The sequence below is a fragment of the Canis lupus genome, chromosome 20, assembly GCF_003254725.2.
Source record: "Canis lupus dingo isolate Sandy chromosome 20, ASM325472v2, whole genome shotgun sequence".
NCBI classification, from domain to species: Eukaryota; Metazoa; Chordata; class Mammalia; order Carnivora; family Canidae; genus Canis; species Canis lupus.
Genome location: NC_064262.1, coordinates 47601781 through 47626053, shown reverse-complemented (window position 1 = coordinate 47626053; position 24273 = coordinate 47601781). Strand labels below are relative to the sequence as shown.

Genomic DNA, 24273 nt, shown 5'->3' with positions numbered 1-24273 from the left:
GACTGAACAATTGCCTACAATTGCTTAATCTCAGTTAACTGAGAAAATTTTATCGATACATGTTTGTATTCAAATCCTAATGCTAATGTAAAATGATTATGTTACACATTTATTTTCTTACAGTTTGGGGTGGCAGATTCTGAAATCATTTTCATTGAGCTAAAAAGATGTTCACAAGGCCTGAATAATTATGTAAGTAACAGGGGAGAATCTATTTACTTATCTATTCCAAGCTTATAAGATAGTGCAAAAAATCTAAATATCTTTCTTATCTTTAACAAATGCTTTACAATGAGGGACCAAATGAAAGCTCTTAATTATGCAAGTATGAAATTCCCAATAGTTTGGCAAATGTGTCATGAAGCTGAGGTATGTCTTGCTCAAGGTTTATATCAACAAAGTTAGTTCTCCTTGTTGAAAAGGAAAACAGCAGTATTCTGTTGGTGGCAGGGTTGTATGCTCACCACAAGTCAACATTTTGGAGACCTGAGAGATCTAATCCAGAAGGATTGCTCAGTACTAGACTTTGTGGAAAAGTTAGTCAGCGTTGGGATATAGTGCTGAGAGGTCCAAACTCTGGGAACAGCAGAGATCCTAAGGAAGCAGTAATTCACTTGGATTCATTTGGTTATAACCTGGTCTATTGGGAACACACAATCTCCAGGAAAACTTTCCTTTGTGTATACCAGTGTCCCACAGGGAAATCATGCACTTAGAGCTTGGAGGAGCAGGAGGGAAACTGCCTCATGAATAGAGGAAGCTCTAAATATCCCGAGTGGCAGCCCCTCTGCCTGTGCCACCGTGGGCTGGATGGGACCTAGTTGTTGCCTCTCGAGTCCTAAGCTTGTCTGAGAGACTAACACTAGCCTCTTTCCTGCTGTCTTGTGTGGGGACAGAATTTAGTCACCATCATTCCCACCCAGGAGGAATTCAGACTGCCACACGGAGACTTCATCAGAGTTCCCATGCAGGTGAGTCCCAGAGCCCAGCAAGTCCTCCAGAAAAGGGTCAGAGACAATCCAAGCCAGGTGCATCGACATGAGGTCAGCTGACAGCCACCAGCCTAGCCCAAAACCAGAGATTTCTATGCTCATTTGCTTGCTGATGAGTTGGTTAATGGATTCACTGATGATATTAAAGAAAGAAGTGGATGTAGAGCTAGCAGCACATGGGTGATTGTTGACAATGAAGTAAGGGGGTGTGAGGCATAAAGTACTTCCAATAAAAGTAGCACATAACCAGTGAGTTTAGCAATTAAAGGGAGTAGAAATATTAGGGATGGAGGGATGACCAGTGAAATCAGATGAAAATTTCTTTTTCATCTTTAAAAAGGGGCTTATTGGACTCTGTTTCCATAATGATGAGAAAAACCTAGACTGATTCATGGCTTGCAGATAAACGTAATTCATGAGATACACCATTTCACACCATCCCCATTACTTAGGGTATTCACACAAAAACAATTATCTGACAGGTGAAAGCTATGCTAAGGAGCATTGATTGCAATGATTTCATTACCAGGAAGCTGAATATTTGTAGATTAGTTACTCATTGGTTTTCTCTATTATACATTGTCTCTATCAGGTCTTTGCATTTGTACAGTGGGTCCAGGGAGGTATTATTTTCATTTTTTATTGCATTTTTTTCAAACAACGAATTAGAAGAAGGTTTTGTTTTTGTTTTACCAACTTTGCTGTTTGCATTGAGTTCTATTGTGTATGTGTAAATATATATGTAGGAAATTGTGTTTATTAGTACTATGGGCTCAAGTCTGTCACTTGGTTATATGGTGTTCTCTACATTGGATTTTTTTAATAAATTTATTTTTTATTGGTGTTCAATTTGCCAACATATAGAATAACACCCAGTGCTTATCCCATCAAGTGCCCACCTCCGTGACCATCACCCAGTCACCCCCACCCCCTCCTACCTCCCCTTCCATCACCCCTAGTTCGTTTCCCAGAGTTAGGAGTCTTTCATGTTCTGTCTCCCTTTCTGATATTTCCCACTCATTTTTTCTCCTTTCCCCTTTATTCCCTTTCACTATTTTTTATATTCCCCAAATGAATGAGACCATATAGTGTTTGTCCTTCTCCGATTGACTTATTTCACTCAGCATAATACCATTTTTATTTCATTATCTTCACTTTAAAATTGAGTTGTCACTAATATTCTTCACTTGCCAATCCTTGTGATAAACATAAAAATAAATTGTATTTTGTACATTGAGTGCTAATAAATCATCTCTATACATATTTCTCACTTGTTTTCACATCTCTGTCATTCCCTGTGGGCCCTTTTGGCTATTTGTGATGAAATCTATTTCCAAAAGTTACATCATCTTTGACCATCATCTCTTCTTTACATTTGACTGAAATCACCTTTACCTTCCATAAACATATTTGAATCAATATACCTTTATGTAAGAAAAACATTATCACTTAGAAATTATCTCCTCCTCAGTTGTAAATGTCATTCTCTCATGTTCCTTTATTCCAAGTCTTTGGTCATTAAATCTGGAATTAGCGACCCATCTTGATAACACTCAGTTATTCTTTTATGGCTTTATATACATCAGTTTTAGATTTTCATATACTTTGATTTCACACAGTTGTTTTGAAACCACTATACTTGACCTAATTTCATTCATCCTGACAATCTTTCTTCCTTATGTTCTTAGTGCTTTTCAAATCAGCACAGATGATGCACACATACACATTCACACACCATATAAACAGATGAGTAGTATCCTGTATTCATCATGAATGCTCTTTAAGCTCTGATGAAGTCTTATTTTCTACCTGTTTCCATTCTTCCTTCTTACTCAGTAATACCTCATGCACCTCCCTCAGTCAACTAGGGTAGTTCTGAGTCTTTATTTCAACATCTGCATAATATTTCACAATATGGTTGTGCCACTCACACTTTGAAAGTGTTTTCTTTCTCAATACCTTGCTATTATAAAAATCCTACAAAAATATTTGGAGATTGTTATGTTAAAAATCTGGTTCTCTACCAGAGGAGATCTTGTTCCCCAGGAGACACTGAACAGTTTGGAGTCATATGAGAGGTATCAGGAGAGGCCAGGGATGCTCTAAAAATAGCTACAGAGCCCAGGACACACACCACTACAGAGAACAGACTGGACCAGAATGTCAATAGTACTGAGATTGAGAATCCATGAACTGAAGAATATGTGTATTTTCATACTTATACCTATCTTTAGGTTGTTTTCCCAACATTGTAACAGTTTACATTTCTGCCAACAAAATTAGAGAAATTTATTTTGCTACCTGTTTAAACATCCACCCCAATCAGCATGAGAGATCTTTATACTATCCCATAAGCTGATGGGTGTGTAAGAGATTTCTTTTTTTCCTGTGTTGTTATTTTATATTTTATTTAAATTCAATTTGACACCATAACACCTAGTGCTCATCTCATCATGTGCCCTCCATAATGCCCATTGATCATTTATCCCGTCCCCCACCCACTCCCCCTTCTGGAACCCTTCATTTTTCCCCCAGAGTTAGGAGTTTCTCATGGTTTGTCTTCCTCTCTAATTTTCCCCCATTCAATTTCCCTCCTTTTTCCTTATTGTCCCTTTCACTATTCCACATATGAGTAAAACCATGTGATAATGGTATTTCTCTGATTGACTTATTTCACTCAGCATACCTTCTAACATATGGACCAAAATACACTCAGAACCAAGAGGAGTGTCATGTTGGGCCACACTGTGAAATTATATTCTCTCTTCCTTCCCATTCTGCCCCCCCTCTTTTGTCTTATTGTTTTGTTTTTGTTTTTGGTCTCTTTATATGGTTTTTTATTTTTTTATTGGAGTTTGATTTGCCTACATATAGTATAGTACCCAGTGCTCATCCCATCAAGTGCTCTCCTCAGTGCTCATCACTCAGTCACCCCATCCCCTTGCTCAACTCCCCTTCCACTACCCCTTGTTCATTTCCCAGAGTTAGGAGTCTCTCATGCTTTGTCACCCTCTCTGATTTTTGTCTTCTTGTTTTTGTTTTTGCAGTTGTGTTGTTTCTCTATATAAGTTTTGCTTGTTCATATAAATTGTAATTTATCACCCTCTAGTATACAGACCAAAATACACTCAGAACCAAGAGGATCACCATCTTGGTCAACTCTGTGAGACTATATTCTCTTTCCCCCACCACTTCCTCCTAATTTCTTTAAGGTTTTTACTATTTTTTTAATTTGTTTTTCACTTTTATGGTCTTTTCCTTTCTTTCTTTCTTTCTTTTTAATTTTTTGGTCCCTGACCTCTTTGTAATTATCTAGGATGTATTTTATTTAGTTCATGGTTGGTATTTTTGACTCTGCTCACTCATACAACCATACTTCACTGGAAAAAATGACTAGAAGGAAGAATTCACCAGAAAAGAAAGAACCAGAAGTAATACTCTCTTCAACAGATCTAATGTATATGGCTTTAAGTAATATGCCAGAGATAGAATTCAGGATTACAATTATAAAATTACTGGTGACTCATGATAAAAGCAAAAAAGAGTCTAGAGATTCTCTTACTGCAGAATTGAGATCTAATCAGGCCTAAATTAGAAATACTGTAACTGAGATGCAGTCTAAACTTGGTGCTCTGACAGCTAGGGTTAATGAGTCAAAGAGAGTGAATGACATGGAATACAAGTTGTTGGGGGGAAAAGGAAGCTGAGGAAAAGAGAGGAAAACAACTAAAAGCCCATGAGGAGAGACTGCAGGAACTAAGTGATAGTTTGAGAAAGAATAATATTCATTTTATTGGGATTCCAGAGGATGTGGAGAGAGGACCAGAAAGTATGTTTGAACAAATGATGACTGAGAACTTCCCTAATCTGGAGAAGGAAACAAGCATTCATATCCAAGAGGTGGAGAAGACCCCCCAAAATAGACAAAACCCAATCAACACCCCAACATATAATAGTGAAGCTTACAAATTTCAGAGATACAGAGAGAATCCTAAAAGCAGCTCAAGACAAGAGAGCTGCTAATTTATATGGGGAGAAATATCAGATTAACAGCAGACCTATCCACAGAGACCTGGCAGGCCAGAAAGAGCTGGCAGGATATATTCAGGGTACTAAATGAGAAAAACATGCAGCCAAGAATACTATATTCAGCAAAGCTGTCATTCAGAATAGAAGGAGAGATAAAGAGCTTCTAGTATAGGCAGAAATTGAAAGAATATGTGACCACTAAAGCAGCCTGTAAGAAATATTAAGGGGGAACCTGTAAGCAAAGAGGGATCCCAAGGAAACAATCTGCAGAAACAGGGAGTGTATAGATGATACTATGTCACTAAACCCATATCTTTCAATAGTTACTCTGAACGTGAATGGACTAAATGATCCAATAAAAAAAAAACACAAGATATTGGACTGGATAAAAAGCAAGACCCATCTATATGCTGTCTACAAGAGACTCATTTTAGACCTAAGGGCACCTTCATACTGAAAATGAAGTGGGAGGAGAACCATTTACCATGCAAATGGTCCTCTAAAGAAAGCCAGGGTAGCAATCCTCATATTGGATTTTAAGCCAAAGACTTAATAAGAGATGAAGAGGGAACACTGTATCACACTTAAAGAGTCTGTCCAACAAGAAGACCTAACAATTATGAATATTTATGCCCCTTATGTGGAAGCAGCCAATTATATCAATAACCAAAATAATGAGATTTTTTGTTGTTGTCTTCTCTTTTTTTGTATATGTTTATTGGAGTTCAATTTGCCAACATATAGTATAACACCCAGTGCTCATCCCGTCAAGTGTCCCCCTCAGTGCCCATCACCCAGTCACCCCATCCCTCCGCCCATATCCTCTTCCAATACCCCTTTGTTTCCCAGAGTTAGGAGTCTCTCATGTTCTGTCACCCTCTCTCATATTTCCCCCTCATTTTGTTGTCTTCTTGAACCACCACTAAATTTGAGGAAATATTTATGTACTTGTCACCATGTTCATTGTTAGATGCCCCCTGATTATTGTATTCCATAAATTCTATGCCTATTCTGCAGCTAGCAGCATTCCTTTTTTAAAAAGGGTTTTATTTATTCATTTGAGAGAAAGAGCACACATGAGAGCAAGAGAGAGTACAAGCAGAAGGGAGGGGTAGAAGGAGAGGGACAAGGAGACTCCGCATGGAGTAGGGAGCCAAAACTGGGGCTCACTCCCTGGACCCTGGCATCATGACCTGAGCCAAAGCCAGATGCTTAACCCACTGAGCCACCCAGGCACCTGCTAGCAGCATTTCAAATGCAGTTGACCGATTATTGTTTATTGACTTTTGGTTGATTATATTGCCCATAAAAAGTTTTAAATTTATATAGGTAAATACGTCTGTCCATTGGAAGCTGGCTAATTTGAATGTCAGGTAGCATTTTACATTGTTTGGGGGAAGGATCTCTAATCCAACAGCCTGAGTTACTGTCACTCCAGCTTCATCATGGAGGCTAGGAGTGAGGAGTCATGGTAAGAACACAGCCCAGGGACCAATGATCTGGAGTGTATGTCTGCACACATGCATGCATGCAAGAGCACATGCGCATGTATACATGTACCTTGTGGAGTGAGAACAGTCTTCAGAGCAGGGATACATAGTCTAATATATTCCAAAGTGACTCTTACAATACATAGGCCAGAACTCAATCACCAGATGGTACTCAGGAGGGACTCTATTTCAAAATCCAGGACTTTTTTGCAAATAGATTATAAAATACAAAAAGTGTGTAATGTTCTGTATGTTAGTAAATTGAACACCAATAAAAAATAAATTAAAAAAAATAAAAAGAAAAAAAAGTGTGTAATGTGAGTGAATGACCAGCAGCAAAGTGATCTATTTCTTTAAAATTGCCTGAAACCATCCCTCATCATTCTCCTACTTATTCCCCTTCCCATGCTTGCTTCCTTTTGTGGATTTGAGTAGCTCAAAGTAGTATAATCCTCAGGACCTCTACAGAGGCCATTCCCTCTTCCAGCACACAGTTCCCCAGACATGTTCACGGCTCCTGCCCCCTCTTCTATGGGGTCTCTGTTCAAAGGTCACCTTGTTTACTGGTCTTGCCTGAACTCCAATTACAAAATAACACTCATATCCCCTCTCTCCTTGATACCTGCTCTAATTCTCTTCATAGCACTTGACACCTGCTAATGTATTATTAATATTTTTATATGTTTCCATTCTCTTTCCATCATTGGATTATACTGGCTTTTGATTTTCAGGATCCCAAACTCATCACCAAGACATTGCCTGGAGAATGTTTGACCCTCAATACATATTCCTCAAATGTACAAAAGATATTTCTAATAAAGCAGTAGCATGTATGACCTCTGTGGGGGAAGGTGGGTAATGAGAATAAATGCCTAATCAGAGATAAAACGAAGGGGGGGAATCTCTTCAAGGAGACAGTCCCTACACAAGATACAGAAATTAACTTCTCGATGGTAAAATAGAAATTATCATATTTCAGCCATGTGAGCCACGCACTTCATGTAATAATTAATTTCTTTTTCTTCTTCCCTGGGAGTCAGTGCAACCACATGAAACCAGCCAATGCTACACGAATGTCAGAATTCCTTCTTCTAGGGTTTTCAGAGGAACCAGAACTTCAGCCCCTCATATTTGGGCTTTTCCTATCCATGTACCTGATCACTGTGTTTGGAAACCTGCTCATCATCCTGGCCATCAGCTCTGAATCCCATCTCCACACCCCCATGTACTTCTTCCTTGCCAACCTGTCCTTGGTGGACATCTGTTTCACCTCCACCACTGTCCCAAAGATGCTGTGGAACATCCAGACTCAGAGCAAAGTCATCACCTATGCAGGCTGCATCACACAGATGTATTTTTTCATAATCTTTTCAGGTTTGGACATCTATCTCCTGGCTGTGATGGCTTATGACAGGTTTGTGGCCATTTGTCAACCTCTACACTACATGGCCATCATGAACACCAGGCTCTGTGGACTGCTGGTTCTGGTATCCTGGACCACGAGTGTCTTGCATTCCTTGTTACAAACCTCAATGGTGTTGCGGCTGTCCTTCTGTACAGAGGTGGAAATCCCCCACTTTTTCTGTGAACTCAATCAAATGATCCAACTTGCCTGTTCTGACACCTTTCTTAATAATGTGGTAATGTATTTTGCAGCTATGTTGCTGGCTGGTGGTCCCCTCACTGGGATCCTTTACTCGTATTCTAAGATTGTTTCCTCCATTTGTAGAATCTCATCAGCTCAGGGCAAGTATAAAGCTTTTTCCACCTGTGCATCTCATCTCTCAGTTGTCTCCTTATTTTTTTGTACTAGCCTAGGAGTGTACCTTAGCTCTGCTGCTACCCAGAGCTCCCACGCAAGTGCAGTGGCCTCAGTGATGTACACAGTGTTCACACCCATGCTGAACCCGTTCATCTATAGCTTGAGGAACAATGACATAAAGACAGCTCTGAAAAGAATCATTGGGGCTCCAGTGATACTGGGGCTGAAGTTGTGCCCAAGATTGCAGGGCTCATAGGGTCAGAGCCAGGAACTGTCATTCTTTGATCAGACTGGGGAAGTAGAATCAGCTCCTTGTATTTATTTCCTGGAATTTCCATTTGTTTGAATTCAATTTCTCCATACATTTAATTAACTTACTTTATTAATATTCTGCTCTGTCTGATAAATTGCAATAGCAGAGTAATCATGAAATCTGTCCCCAAATTTCAGTACAAATGCTTTTCCCTATAGGGAAAAGCAGATTTTTATAGTTTCTCTCAGTTCTGGTTGCTTTTATAATTGTATCTGTTCACTAAGACTGCATAACCAGCTATTCTGAAAACATGTATCTTCACATAACACCTTTATTATTGAATGAGATTGTCTGGTAGGGAGTTGTTCTGATCTATTCTGAACTACTTATCAGTCCCTACATTGTGTTCCTAAAGGTCACCCATGACGTTGTGTGGGGCTGTAGTTCATGTCTTTCTTCAACTAACAGATGATATTTATTTCCTTTATATATGGAGGTTAATCTTACAGCTTATTGAAAAAGTAAGTTACCAAATATAAATCACATTAATTTAATTTTGCTATTTCTATATCATATATCACACTTTGCCTTTTCCCAGTGATAAGACATTTCTCCCATCTTTATCAGGTGTGACCCAGCTACATGTCCTTTTGATCCAATGTGAGTCATAAACCATTAGAATTTTAAATTCTAACTAATTTTTGTAGCATAGTTACATACAGTAAACTGCACATATATGAAATGTATAATTTTCCAAAGGGAATTACTGGTGCCATAGTTGAATTATGCATACGGACTGTATGGGTCCATTTTTAAGAAAATGCCCAGGAAGTTTTATTTATATTTTTCTGTTATTTTTAAAAATATTACTCACCTGGACATCCATTTCCTTATTACTGAAGGTAATGTAGAACTTGAAATGAATGTTGTGAGAAATAAATAAAATGTTGGATACACTTTTTTTAGTCCAAAGAAAACATTTGAGAGTGAGGAACGTGTGTATGTACATGAATGTGTTCACATGCACATGTTTCTTTCAAATAAATATGCTCACACAAATGTGTGCACATATACACACACTGGATTATAATCCCATCTGTCCTGTTGAAAGAAAAGTTGAAAGTTGCAGAAAACGAAATGAAAAGGAATGTTTCCATAAATGTGAAATAGAAAAAATGTAGAAATTTTGACAAAAATATTTAAAGTAGAATGAGTGATTTGTATAAAAAAAATTTACAGCAGGGTACCTGGATGGTGCAATCAGTTGAGCATCTAACTCTAAGTTTCAGCCCAGGTCACAGGGTCATGGGATCAACCCCCACATCAGTCTCCAGACTCAGTGAGGAGTCTGCTTGAGTTTCTCTCTCCCTCTAACCATCCCCTCTCTCTCTCAAATTAATAAATCATTTTTTTAAATTTAGGGTGAGTTAGTTTTAATAATTAATTACTTTCCCCTTTTTGTATATTTTTTATTGGAGTTCGATTTGCCAACATATAGTGCTCATCCTATCAAGTGCCCCTCTCAGCGCCTGTCAACCAGTCACCCCACCCCCCTGCTCACCTCCCCTTCTACTACCCCTTGTTCATTTCCCAGAGTTAGGAGTCTTTCATGGTTTATCACCCTCTCTGATTTTTCCCACTCATTTTCTCTCCTTTCCCCTATAATCCGTTTCACTATTTTTTATATTCCCCATATGAGTGAAACCATATGATGATTGTCCTTCTCGAATTAACTTACTTCACTCAGCATAATACCCTCCAGTTCCATCCACATCAAAGCAAATGATGTGTACTCGTCATTTCTAATGGCTGAGTAAAAATAGAGCTACCCTATGACCCAGCAATTGCACTACTGGAGATTTACCCCAAAGACACAGATGCAGTGAAAAGCTGAGACACCTGCACCCCAATGTTTATAGCAGCAATGTCCAAATTGCCAAACTATGGAAGGAGCCTCGGTTTCCATCAAAAGATGAATGGATAATGAAGATGTGGTATATATATACAATGGAATATTACTCAGGAATTAATTATATTCCTATCCTAATGCTCCAAAGGCCTCAAAACTAAAGCCATATTTACATTTATGCACTAGGAAATTTTCTGTACCATCGAATAGGGCTGAATATCTCCAAATCAACTCCAATTTCTCTCCTTAATTTGGAATTACAACACAAAATGTCTTGGCCAAAGAGAAGTTAACTGAATGCTTTGAGAGGCTTAAACCCAGTTCCTGTGAACAATATCTTATTGGATAAATATCTGTATTGGATTATTTTCACTCTCGTAACAAATATCCATACTCCCAATTCAAAACAAATAATTCTCTGAAAGTTCTAGAGATCAGAAGCATAAAAGAGGTGTCATTGGCCTAAAATAATGATGGTTGTGGGTCAGGATCCTTCTGCATGCTCTGGAAGAGAGCATCCCCTTTCTTGCTCCTATGTCCAGTGCCCCCCACATTCCTTGGCTCGTGGCCTTTCCTCAATCTGCAAAACCAGCACAACAGTAGCTTCATATGTCTGACTCCATTCTTCTTCCTCACTCTTCCACATTTAGAGGACCATTGTGATTGTACTAGTTCAATATGGATAATCCATATTATCTTCTTATTGTAAGATAATGACTAGTAGCTTTATTCAATCTGCTGTCTTAATTGCCCACTTAAGTAAGCTAACATTTTCAAAGGTTCTTCAGGATGACACCTTTTGGAGGCCCTTCTTGTGCCTACTACAAAGTCTTTTTCATATAAATTATTTGATGTCCATCAAGAGCCCTTCTAATTAAAAAAAATTGAGCACAGAATTTTTCACCACCCAAATATTGAGTATAAAACTCTTCTTTTTCAAATATCTACAAGGAAGATTCCTGGTGGAGACAACCTAAAACTACCTACATGTGACTCTAACACAGAACCACAGCCTTGCTCTCAAACTGTGTTCACCAGACCAGGACCTGTAGCATCAACACCACCTGGGGGCTTATTAGCAATGCAGAGTCTCCAAGGACATCTGAAGAGCTCAATACTTTAAACATCTACTCTTGGTTTTTGCTCAGGTCATGATTAAGGTCATGTGATGGAGCCCAATGTTGGGCTCTGCCCTCAGCACCAAGTCAACTTGACATTCTCCTTCTCCCTCTCTCTCTCCTTCTCTGCCTTCTCCTGCTCTTGCTCTCTTTCTCTCTCTCTCTAAATAAAAAAAATTAATTAACTAATTAGTTAATTAAAACTTTTTAAAAAGTGCAGAGTCTCTGGACCCACTGGACAACTGATGAGTCAGAATTTGCATTTTAACTACAAACTTTGCTGATTTGTATGCACAATGAAGGTAGAGAAGACCTGGTCTAGAATCCTATTTCTCCCCTTCTCACTATTGACACTAGGGCTGGATAGTCACTTTCCTGGGTGCTGGCCTATGGGTTACAGCTGTCTGGTAGCAGCCCCTCAGACATGGCCAATGATCCCAGTTGAGAACCACCATGTCAGAATTTCATAATTTTAATTTCAGCATTCTGACAGATCTGGCAGATCTATTTTTAACTCTTTGAGGAACTTCCACAGTTTTCCAGAGTAGCTGCACCAGTTCGCATTCCCACCAACAGTGCAAGAGGGTTCCCTTTTCTCCTCATCCTCTCCAACATTTGTGGTTTCCTGCCTTGTTAATTTTCCCCATTCTCACTGGTGTGAGGTGGTATCTCATTGTGGTTTTGATTTGTATTTCCCTGATGGCAAGTGATGCAGAACATTTTCTCATGTGCTTGTTGGCCATGTCTATGTCTTCCTCTGTGAGATTTCTCTTCATGTCTTTTGCCCATTTCATGATTGGATTGTTTGTTTCTTTGCTGTTGAGTTTAGTAAGTTCTTTATAGATCTTGGATACTAGCCCTTTCTCTGATAGGTCATTGCAAATATCTTCACCCATTCTGTAGGTTGCTTTTAGTTTTGTTGACTGTATCTTTTCTGTGCAAAAGCTTCTTATCTTGATGAAGTCCCAATAGTTCATTTTTGCTTTTGTTTCTCTTGCCTTAATGGATGTATCTTGCAAGAAGGCAATTTACACGTTTAATGCAATCCTTATCAAAATATCATGGACTTTCTTCAGGGAGTTGGAACAAATTATTTTAAGATTTGTGTGGAATCAGAAACCACCCCAAATAGCCAGGGGAATTTTAAAAAAGAAAACCATAGCTGGGGGCATCACAATGCCAGATTTCAGGTTGTACTACAAAGCTGTGGTCATCAAGATAGTGTGGTACTGGCACAAAAACAGACACATAGATCAATGTAACAGAATAGAGAATCCAGAAGTAGACCCTCAACTTTATGGCCAACTAATATTCAACAAAGGAGGAAAGACTTACCCACTGGAAAAAAGACAGTCTCTTCAATAAATGGTGCTGGGAAAATTGGACATCCACATGCAGAAGAATGAAACTAGACCACTCTCTTTCACCATACACAAAGATAAACTCAAAATGGATGAAATATCTAAATGTGAAACAAGATTCCATCAAATCCTAGAGGAGAACACAGGCAACACCCTTTTTGAACTTGGCCATGGATATAACTTTAAATCAAGGTTGTGGTCAAGTGCTGAGAAGTTTAGACCTCTGAAAATAGGAGAATAATTAATGGAGAAAAAGTATGAAAACTGAATTCACCTGATGTACAATGGGGTCTCCTAGGAACAGAGAATTAGCCAGGAATATTTCCATTCTGTCCAGACTAGTATACCCAGGAGAAATCACGCACTTAAAGGCTGGAGCGCCAAGAGAGAAATGTGCTTAATGAGCAACGTGGGGAACTGTAAATACCTCTTCTGCTACAGAATCTCAGAGTGTGTATTTTGGTTGGACAGAACATCATTGTTGCTTTTGTAGTCATAAGTCTGGCTAGGAGACCAATGCATGAGACCTTCCCGCTGTCTTGTCGGGGGCAGAGTTTAATCTCCATCATCAACTATCCAGGGAGGAATTGTGACTTGCAAAGGGAAAACTTGCTCTCTGAGTTCACATGCAGGTGAGTTCAATAGCCCAACAGACACTGCAGGAGAGGATCAGGGGGATCTGAAGGCAAGAACTTGTACCTGAGGCCACTGAGAATCCATTCAGCATAGCCCAGAATGCAGAGATCACTGCAGTTGTTTGCTGGCTTTACCAGCAAATGAGTGTATTTATTTAGGATGCTGAAAATAAAAGTAAACCTTGCAATCAGAAGTGCAGTATCAATGTTGACAATTGGATCATATTAATGAAAGCTAGTTAAAAGGAATGGGGAGGCATAATATGCTTCCAGTAAAAGAGTGCAAGGATTTTTCTCATTAACAGGAACCACAAATAGGATATTAGCTGTGGAGAGAGATACAGTGAAGTGAGGACATGTCCTTTTATTTGAAGACAGGGCATCTTAAACTATGCTTCCACATAGATGAGAAAGATCCAGACCAAGCCATGATTGCAAATACATCCTTGCCATTGTGGTGTGTGAAACATACACACATTATCTTCTCTCATTCTGAAAACTCACATGAAAAAACTATATGAAATAGATAAAAGTGGGTATGCTAATGAGCTTTAGTTTGCATTATTTTAGAACTTGTGAGGCTGACTGTATTTGTGGGTTTGTTGGTCATTTGGTAGCTTCTTTTAAAAATTTTTCTATGCATGTCCTTTGTTTTTGGATAGTGTTATAACAGTGGGGTGTTTTTCTCTTTTTTGTATATTTTTTTAATTAGAGTTTGATTTGCCAACATATAATACCCAGTGCTCATCCCGTCAAGTGCCCCTCTCAGTGCCTGTCACCAAGTCACTCCATGGTTTTTTTTTTTCTTTTTTAAAATTTTGATAATTGGGGTGCCTGGCTGACTTGGTCAATGAGGCATGCAACTCTAGATCTCAAGGTTGTGAGTTTGAGTCTCATGCAGTGTATAGAGATTGCTTTAAAATAAAATCTTTTAAAAAATAAATAAAATAAAACTGTGATCCGTTATAACAAAGAATTGGAGTTTTTATACAAACTGTTGGCCATTTAGTTATTTTATGTCTGTGTAAATGTATTTGTGGGGAATTTGTGAAAGGTTATGAATTTCATGTGGTCAAATCTATTAGTCAGTGATATTGGGCTCTCAATTGCTGAATTTTTTGTTGTGGTGGTACAATTGACATATAACATCCCTATTAGTTTTGGATATAAAACATAATGATTTCATACTTGTATACATGACAAAATGATCACCACACTTGTTACCATGCGTTGTCACAAAGTCCTTACCTTATGATGAGATCTTTTAAACTCTACTCTCTTGGTGACTTTCCAATCTATGATGCTATTATTCACTGTAATCACCACACTGCACATTCTGTCTCATGCGTTGCTTTGTCATTTTCTTTTTTCTTACTAAGAGTTGAGCAGACATTTTAATATTCTTCATGTGTCAGTCTTTGCTATACATGAAAAAGAAATTGCTTCATCCTTAGCAGTGATAAATTACCCTTTATACATGTTTATGCCTTGTTTTCATATCTTGGTTATTCCTTAGTGTTTTTTGGACTTTTGTGATTGGATCTGTTTCTGGAGGTTGTGTCTGTATTTTTAATATTTATAGCTGCCTTCAGATAGTTTCCCCAGCATTCCACATTTTCCTATTTCCGCCAACAAAATTAGAGAGTACCCCTTTCACTGACAGATTAGAAGTTCCAGCCCCAATCAACGTGGCAACTCTTCATTGGCTTTCTTAGCTGATGGGCATGAGAAAGAAATCTTACTTGTTTTTTCTAACTATCACCACCTTGAGAAAGATTCATATATTAGATCCCCATTCATTTGTCCATTATTATCATTATTGTTGTCCATATATTTCATGCCTGTTTCTCACAGCTACATTTCAAATGATTTTTACAAAATTGTTATTATTAAACCGATTTTTGGTTTGGTATTATTGATCTTTAAAAAATGTTAAGTTGATAAAGTTAAATATGTCTTCCTTTTTGTTTCTGATTTTCTCACCTTAATAATGATGGTTTTGCCCACCTATAGATTTTTATGTACACTTTTTTATATGTTCATTTACAATATTTTATTTACTTTTACACCGGTATCTTTAATCCCTCTGTTTTCCTTAAGAGTGAATAAGATATGGAACCACCTCATTTCCTTCCGGACAGCCCTTTGTGCCCATTTTCATTCAACAATCCAGTCTTTTCTAATTGAAGTACAACCTTCTCATCTATCCATGTCTATTGTGACCTAATTCCTAACTCATTCAACAAATAATTACAGAACAATCAGTATGTGCCAGAAAGTTCTAGATACATTTTATGATATATTCTCTTATGTCGAGGTCTTCACTACTAATTGATGTTGATATTATTGAGTGTGTGGTATGTCATGTTCAGTTTGTTTTTGACGTTCCTTTTAGTTTTAATACAGTTGTGTAAAATTACTGTAGTTAACAGGTTTATCTCCTTGCCATTCTTCTTGTTCTATAGCATCTCATTTTCTTAAGTGTATTTATATAAAAGCACTTAAGACACATATACTCCCATAGTTTGGGAAAAAACAAAAGTGAACAATGTAGATGACATGTCTGCTCACTTGGTACTGCACGTAATGGCAAATACAAAGTGCCATAAAATAAATATGTATGTCATGTAAGGTCCCTATGGAAAAATCACACAGAGAAGCAATCTTGCATAAGAGGATAGATTGTCATGGTGAGTGCAGGAGGTAGAGAGCTGAATCTGAGGCAAAGACTGGAACCAAGACTTGTCAAAAAGATCAAACCTCAAAGAACAAGAATAACAAAGAAAAGATGTCACATAAGATAAATTAGGAAGTGGCTTGCTTCACCTCCTCCCCACTAGGCCATATAAACAGCAATTGGTCAAATAAATATGCACTGGCCATGAGCAAAGCAATCCTTCTCCTCCATGATATTAAAATAGTTCACCTGCTGTTCTACTTTGTATATTTCCTATTGTTAAGTGTTAGTTTATATCTTTTGCTCATTTTTCTCTCATAGCATTCCATCTATGTGTTTCACACCATGAAAATATCACTACTTTGGCTTTTTCTCCTTATTACTTTTGCTGGGCATCAAGGGGATCTAAGGAGGTCAGAAGTGTCACCAGAACCAAAGACGCTTTTTCTTCCTCTTGGTCAGTTTCTCAGGGGCCACCTGCACTATTGGATCTGTCTTCCCTCTCATGTCCATGTCATTCCTCTCTTTTCTCTCTGTCTTTACTGAGAAGATTGCCCATGTTTCTTTAAGTTGGTATTAGGCATAAAAAGAGCATACTGATAGGCATCCTCAAGTTTATTTGCCCATAAGAATTTCTGGGTACCATTTCTGCATTCTTTAGGGAAAAGATAACAAAATCTGGCCAGACTGATGTGTATCAACTACTGGTCTATATAGTGTGGGTGGGGTTGAAAAAGTCATGGCAGTCAGTAGTACAGGAGGCCATAAGTGGGTCATGGTTTGTGTGTGTGTGTTTGTGTGTGTGTGTGTGTGTGTGTGTGCGTGTGTTGATGGCAGTCCTCAGAGCAAGGTTACCAGGGCTCACATATCCTAGGCTGACTCTAATTGACAGAATCCAGAACTCAACCAACAGTAGTTACTAACAGGGGTTTCCATTTCAACTCACAGGACATCTCTATAGCAAAATTAAGAAAGTCCTGCAAAACTAATAAAATGAGGGATTCCGTGTGTCTTGAATTTTCAGCCATAGTGGATGGCTGCTTCATTCCTCAACACACACTGCCACCACCTCTCATTACACTCCTTCTTGCTACTTCCCCTCGACACCCTGGCTTTCTTTTGAGCCTTGGTTTTCTGAATCAAGCAGCTTCCTTGGGGCATTGGCCCTGGCTATTGCCCCTGCTGGGCACACACTTCCTGAGATAAATTCTACCCCCTTCCCTACCTCCCTCAAGGTCTTATTCACCCGTCACCTTCTTTGCAGATCTTGTGTGAACATCCAGTAAAAAGAAATGAAAGCCTGTTAACCCTCTCCTTTAAGCCTGCTTTCCTTGTCTTCACAGCTCCTCTCATCATCTGACATTTAATTGTTTTTTGTATTTGCTTACAATCTACATCATAGGATTATAAGGACATTGTTTATCAGCACCCTGTATATATTGTCTATACAGTGCCTGGAACATGGTCTATACTCAGTACATATTCCATAAAGGAATGAAAAATATTCTCAATAAAACAAGAGTATATATATATATATATACACACACACACACACACACTTGAGGAAAGGACTGAGGTGGAAACACAATTCCTAATGAGAAATGGTGCAAGGGATGGCCTAATGGGGACAAGACCACACACATATATTGAAATTAATTTTTTGACTCTAAAATATTGTCAAGTGGTAGCATTTATGCTAGGTTACTAACACTTGCTTGTGTGAAATTAGTCATTTATTTTTCTATATCCTGATAGTTACCTCCCACCCATGGAGCCAGGGAACCTTACAGAAGTTTCAGAGTTTCTTCTTCTGGGATTTTCAGAGGGACCAGAACTGCAGCCTCTCATCTTTGGGTTTTTCCTCTCCATGTACCTGATCACTGTGTTTGGAAACCTGCTTCTCATCCTGGCTGTCAGCTCTGACTCCCACCTCCACACACCCATGTATTTCTTCCTCGCCAACCTGTCCTTTGTAGACATTTGTTTCACCTCCACCACCATCCCCAAGATGCTGATGAATATACAGACAGAGAGAAAAGTCATTACCTATGCAGACTGCATCACCCAAATGTATTTTTTCCTACTCTTTGCAGGATTGGACAACTACATCTTGACCGTGATGGCCTATGACCGATTTTTGGCCATCTGTCACCCCCTGCACTACACAGTCATCATGAATCCCCAGATCTGTGGACTGCTGGTTTTGGTATCTTGGATCATGAGTGCCCTGCATTCTTTGTTACAAACCTCAGTGGTGTTGCGGCTGTCCTTCTGTACAGAGGTGGAAATTCCCCACTTTTTCTGTGAAATTAAACAGTTGGTCCAACTTGCCTGTTCTGACACCTTTCTTAATGACATGGTGATGTATTTTGGAGCTGGGCTGCTGGGTGGTGGTCCCCTTGCTGGGATCCTTTACTCTTATTCTAAGATCATTTCCTCCATATTTGGGATCTCATCAGCTCAGGGCAAGTATAAAGCATTTTCCACTTGCGCATCTCACCTCTCAGTTGTCTCCTTATTTTACTGTACAAGCCTAGGAGTGTACCTTAGTTCTGCTGCTCCCCAGACATCACACTTGAGTGCAACAGCCTCAGTGATGTACACAGTGGTCACACCCATGCTGAACCCCTTCATCTACAGCCTGAGAAATAAAGGCATAAAGAGGGCTCTGAAAAGATTCTTTGGAAAACAAAGTATAAAAGGGCCCTTTTTTCTGGGGCTGAAGAAATACACGTAATAGCAGGTACTCAAACCCTGAAAGCCAGTCATGGTAATTCTTTGATCAGATTATGGAAGTAGAATTTATTCCTTTCTTGATTTTCCGGAATGTCCCTTTCTGGGATATCAACTTCTCTGTACAACTTAAGTAACTGACTGTATTAACCTTTCTGCTCTCTGGTGTCTCACAGTGTTTTCCCTAGTTGTTTTCCTACACTCCCAATTTGTTTCCCAATTTTGGACAAAAATGTTTGAAATTCCCATTTATCCAAGAGATTCTACAGATTTTTTAAGAATAATTTCTTCTGAAATGAAATACATCATACCAAGGAAGCTTTCTTTTGTTTTCAAAAAAAATCACAAGTAAAACTACTTTTATGAAAAAAAATCCACATTTGGCATGCAAATCCACTTATAATTTCATAAGAAAGGAAAGTCTGACACCTCAGGTAACCATTTTTGTGTCCATTATTCCTTTAAATATCTGTTCTTCCCTGAAAATGTAGACTTTAACATATAGTGTGTTTTGTAACAAGTCATTGGTTTTTTTTTCCTTATTAGGATCCTGTTCTGTTATTCGGCTCAGTGACCACATTGCCTATCATGGTCACTGGCAAAACTGATAATCAAATACATGTCTCCAGTTGTTTTCTACACAGAAAGACAAATTTCACTAAATAATTTGGCATAATATGGCCATAGAGTCAGAGATGAAGCAAAATTTAAGTCAGACATTTATTAATGTGAAAACTAATGTTTTCATCCTGCACATCTCTTTATTGATAATGTAAAACTGGCATCCATGTGGAAGAGAGTCTACTATTAGGGTGAAGAAGTGTTTGCATAATTATGTTTTCTGTTTCCTCTTCCTGCTTCTGCCTAGAAATTTCCATGTCTCCTTACGAATATGATTCGTTGGAGTATAATTGCATACAAATAACCTGCACACCTTTAAAGTATACAATACCCCTGGCTCAGTCAGTTGAGCATTCAACTTTTGTTTGTTTTGTTTTGTTTTATAATAAATTTATTTTTTATTGGTGTTCAATTTGCCAACATACAGAATAACACCCAGTGCTCATCCGGTCAAGTGCCTCCCTCAGTGCCCATCACCCATTCACTCCCATCCCCCGCCCTCCTCCCCTTCCACCACCCCTAGTTCATTTCCCAGAGTTAGGCATTCAACTTTTGATTTCATCTCAGCTCATGATCTCAGGGTCTTGGGACAGAGTTTCCTGTAGGGCTTACACTGAACAGGGAATCTGCTTGGAGGATTTCTCTCTCACCCTCCCTCTAAAATAAATAAATCTTTAAAAAGAATAAAATATACTGTTTGCTGAATTATGGGAAGAATACAAAAAATAATATGATAGGGGCACACAGGACTCTTGTCTGCACTGTGAGGGGTGCACCTCCCACAATATAGAGCACAGAAGGAGGACACTCAGCCTCAGGGCCACTGTTCTCACTTCATCCTTGCCACCTGGGAGGCATCTCATAACCCACATGGTGAGTGCCAAGGAAGACCAAGAGATGGAACTGTAAGTATGACCTTCTGTTTATGCAGGAGATGAAAGATTCTGAGAATTAAGTACAGTTGCATTTCAATACAGGAGAGATGAAAATGGTGATCCCACAGTCTTCTTAATAGAGATTTCCTGGACAGAAGCATAGTCTCAAACACTTCCAATTATATCTGTGAACACTTTTAGCAACATCCACATCATCAGCTGTAAAGCAGAGCAAATCAGCCAAGTTACAGGAAGCAGGGGGGGTTTCTTGAGATGCTGTGACCTACACATTATTTGAATATGCCAAGGACACTAAAGAGCAGTTCATGGAGAATCACCATCCCATTAATTCTACCACACTCATAACCAGTATCATCTCCACTGAAACTCCTAATACAGCCCCATCAAGTAAGAACATGGACAAAGACAAAACTTTCAAAAGCCCAGAAATGTTAGCTGGCAGATAAAGCAGATAGATCACAAAAGAGAACTTGCCCAGAGATGGGACTGGGTTGACGTGGTGAACCATTTAAGCAAAACTGGCTCTAAAGAGACACCTAACTCTGAGAAATAAACAAGGGGTAGTGGAAGGGGGAGTGGGCGGTTGTTTGGGGTGACTGGGTGATGGGCAATGAGGGGAGCACTTGGCGGGATGAGCACTGGGTGTTATGCTTATACGTTGGCAAACTGAACTCCAATAAAAATTTTTTATTTAAACTGGATCTAAAGGTGATGACTAGTGCTTGGAACTGAACACAGGTGAAGAGCATCCTTTAAACAGTAAACTGGTGTCAAAATCCTTCATTCCTCTTTTTTTTCTGGAATTAAGACACCTTTTTGTATAACGTATTTTGTGTATGGTTCTTATGTAAAAAAAATGTTTTAAGGGATCCCTGGGTGGCGCAGCCGTTTGGCGCCTGCCTTTGGCCCAGGGCGCGATCCTGGAGACCCGGGATCGAATCCCACGTCGGGCTCCCGGTGCATGGAGCCTGCTTCTCCCTCTGCCTGTGTCTCTGCCTCTCTCTCTCTCTGTGACTATCATAAGTAAATAATAAAAAAAAAATGTTTTAAGCTGAAAGTTCGTAAAGGGATCTGATTGTATTAAATTATTTTCACAAACTTGCCTTAAAAGGTGAAATGTTAAAAAAAATAAACATACTACGTGGCTGCATTTGTGTAGAGTTCAAAAAAAGGTTGCAGTAAGTTTTAACTCTGTTATATTATTGTTAAAATGTGATCACCCTGAGCCTCAATTTCCTTATTTCTGAAGGTGATGTGGGGGAATGAACCCTAACTCCAGAAAGACGTTGTAAGGAATAAATGAAACATGTAGAAGCACTTTGTTGAGTCCAAAGGAAATGTTCAAGGTTAGGAATGTGCGTATGTATATGTGTGTGTATATTTGTATACATCTTTTTCTCAAATAAACACATTCACACACATTTATGTAGATACACAGAGACTTATTTAAATCCCGTCTATTGTGTTGCAAAGAAACCTGAAAGTTGGAGGGGACACAAATGAATAAACACTTTGATGAACATAAAAACAGAGTGTTGAGGGCAGTCGGAGTGGCTCAGCAGTTTAGCACCACCTTCAGCCCAGGACGTGGTCCTGAAGACCCGGGATCAAGACCCCTTCTCACTCTGCTTCTCTCTCTCTCTCTCTCATGAATAAATAAATAAAATATTTTAAAAAATAGAGTGTTGAATTTTGACACAAAGAATTTCTTGGCAGAGTTGGTTCTTTGAAAGAATTAATAAGATAGATAAACCTTTAGCCAGCCTTAATAAATAGAGAGAGAAAAGACTCAAATTAATAAAATCATGAATGAGAAAGGAGAGATCACCACCAATACCAATGAAAGACAAACGATTTTAAAAACTTACTATGAACAGCTATACGCCAATAAATTAGGCAATCTAGAAGAAATGGACACATTTCTGGAAAGCCACAAACTACCAAAACTGGAACAGGAAGAAATAGAAAACCTGAACAGGCCAAATGAGGGAGGAAATTGAAGCAGTAATCAAAAACCTCCCAAGACACAAAAGTCCAGGGCCAGATGGCTTCCCAGGGGAATTCTTTTTCTTTTTTTTTTTTTTTTTTCAAATTTTATTTTTTTAATAATAAATTTATTTTTTATTGGTGTTCAATTTACCAACATCAGAATAACACCCAGTGCTCATCCCGTCAAGTGCCCCCCTCAGTGCCCATCACCCTTTCACCCCCACCCCGCCCTCCTCCCCTTCCACCACCCCTAGTTCGTTTCCTAGAGTTAGGAGTCTTTATGCTCTGTCTCCCTTTCTGATATTTCCCACACATTTCTTTTCCCTTCCCTTATATTCCCTTTCACTATTCTTTATATTCCCCAAATTAATGAGAACATACAATGTTTGTCCTTCTCCAATTGACTTACTTCACTCAGCATAATACCCTCCAGTTCCATCCACGTTGAAGCAAATGGTGGGTATTTGTCGATTCTAATGGCTGAGTAATATTCCATTGTATACATAAACCACATCTTCTTTATCCATTCATCTTTCGATGGACACCCAGGCTCCTTCCACAGTTTGGCTATTGTGGACATTGCTGCTATAAACATCGGGGTGCAGGTGTCTCGGCATTTCATTGCATCTGAATCTTTGGGGTAGATCCCCAACATTGCAATTGCTGGGTTGTAGGTCAGGTCTATTTTTAACTCTTTGAGGAATCTCCATTCAGTTTTCCAGAGTGGCTGCACCAGTTCACATTCCCACACAGTGTAAGAGGGTTCCCTTTTCTCCGCATCCTCTCCAACATTTGTGGCTCCTTCCTTGTTAATTTTCCCCATTCTCACTGGTGTGAGGTGGTATCTCATTGTGATTTTGATTTGTATTTCCCTGATGGGAAGTGATGCAGAGCATTTTCTCATATGCTTATTGGCCATGTCTATGTCTTCCTCTGTGAGATTTCTCTTCATGTCTTTTACCAGGGGAATTCTATCAAACGTTTAAAGAAGAAACCATACCTATTCTACTAAAGCTGTTCGGAAAGATAAAAAGAGAAGGAATACTTCCGAACTCATTCTATGAGGCCAGCATCACCTTAATTCCAAAACCAGACAAAGACCCCACCAAAAAGGAGAATTATAGACCAATATCCCTGATGAACATGGATGCAAAAATTCTCAACAAGATACTAGCCAATAGGATCTGACAGTACATTAAGATTATTCACCATGACCAAGTGGGATTTATCCCCAGGATGCAAGGATAGTTCAACACTCTAAAGCAATCATTGTGATAGATCATATCAGCAAGAGAAAAAACAAGAACCATATGAGCCTCTCATTAGATGCAGAGAAAGCATTTGACAAAATACAGCATCCATTCCTGATCAAAACTCTTGACAGTGTAGGGATAAAGGGAACATTCCTCAGAATCTAAAAAGCCATCTACAAAAAAGCACACAGCAAATATCATTCTCAATGGGGAAGCACTGGGAGCCTTTCCCCTAAGATCAGGAACAAGACAGGGTTGTCCACTCTCACCACTGCTGTTCAACATAGTACTGGAAGTCTTAGCCTCAGCAATCAGACAACAAACAGACACTAAAGGCATTCGAATTGGCAAAGAAGAAGCCAAACTCTCCCTCTTCACAGATGACATGATACTGCACGTAGAAAACCCAAAAGCGGAGGAGGGGCAAGATGGCGGAAGAGTAGGGTCCCCAAATCACCTGTCCCAACCAAATTACCTAGAAAACCTTCAAATTACCCTGAAAATCTATGAATTCGGCCTGAGATTTAAAGAGAGAACACCTGGAATGCTACAGTG

General features: G+C 39.0%; 2 protein-coding genes and 1 pseudogene across 2 annotated transcripts; all 3 read left to right on the top strand.

The window, feature by feature from the left end:
* The first annotated feature begins 7554 nt into the window (after nucleotides 1–7554).
* On the top strand, nucleotides 7555–8529 carry LOC112666888 (olfactory receptor-like protein OLF4). The gene has a single exon (XM_025458368.2). It carries the CDS (start codon nucleotides 7561–7563, stop codon nucleotides 8527–8529), a length of 969 nt encoding a protein of 322 aa, XP_025314153.1. The 5' UTR covers nucleotides 7555–7560.
* Nucleotides 8530–17994: 9465 nt separating this feature from the next.
* On the top strand, nucleotides 17995–18963 carry LOC112666889 (olfactory receptor-like protein OLF4). Its single transcript, XM_025458369.1, has one exon. The coding sequence runs from the start codon at nucleotides 17995–17997 to the stop codon at nucleotides 18961–18963; it is 969 nt and encodes a 322-aa protein (XP_025314154.1).
* Nucleotides 18964–20450: 1487 nt separating this feature from the next.
* On the top strand, nucleotides 20451–21029 carry LOC112666890 (RWD domain-containing protein 4-like; annotated as a pseudogene).
* The last annotated feature ends 3244 nt before the right edge of the window (nucleotides 21030–24273 follow it).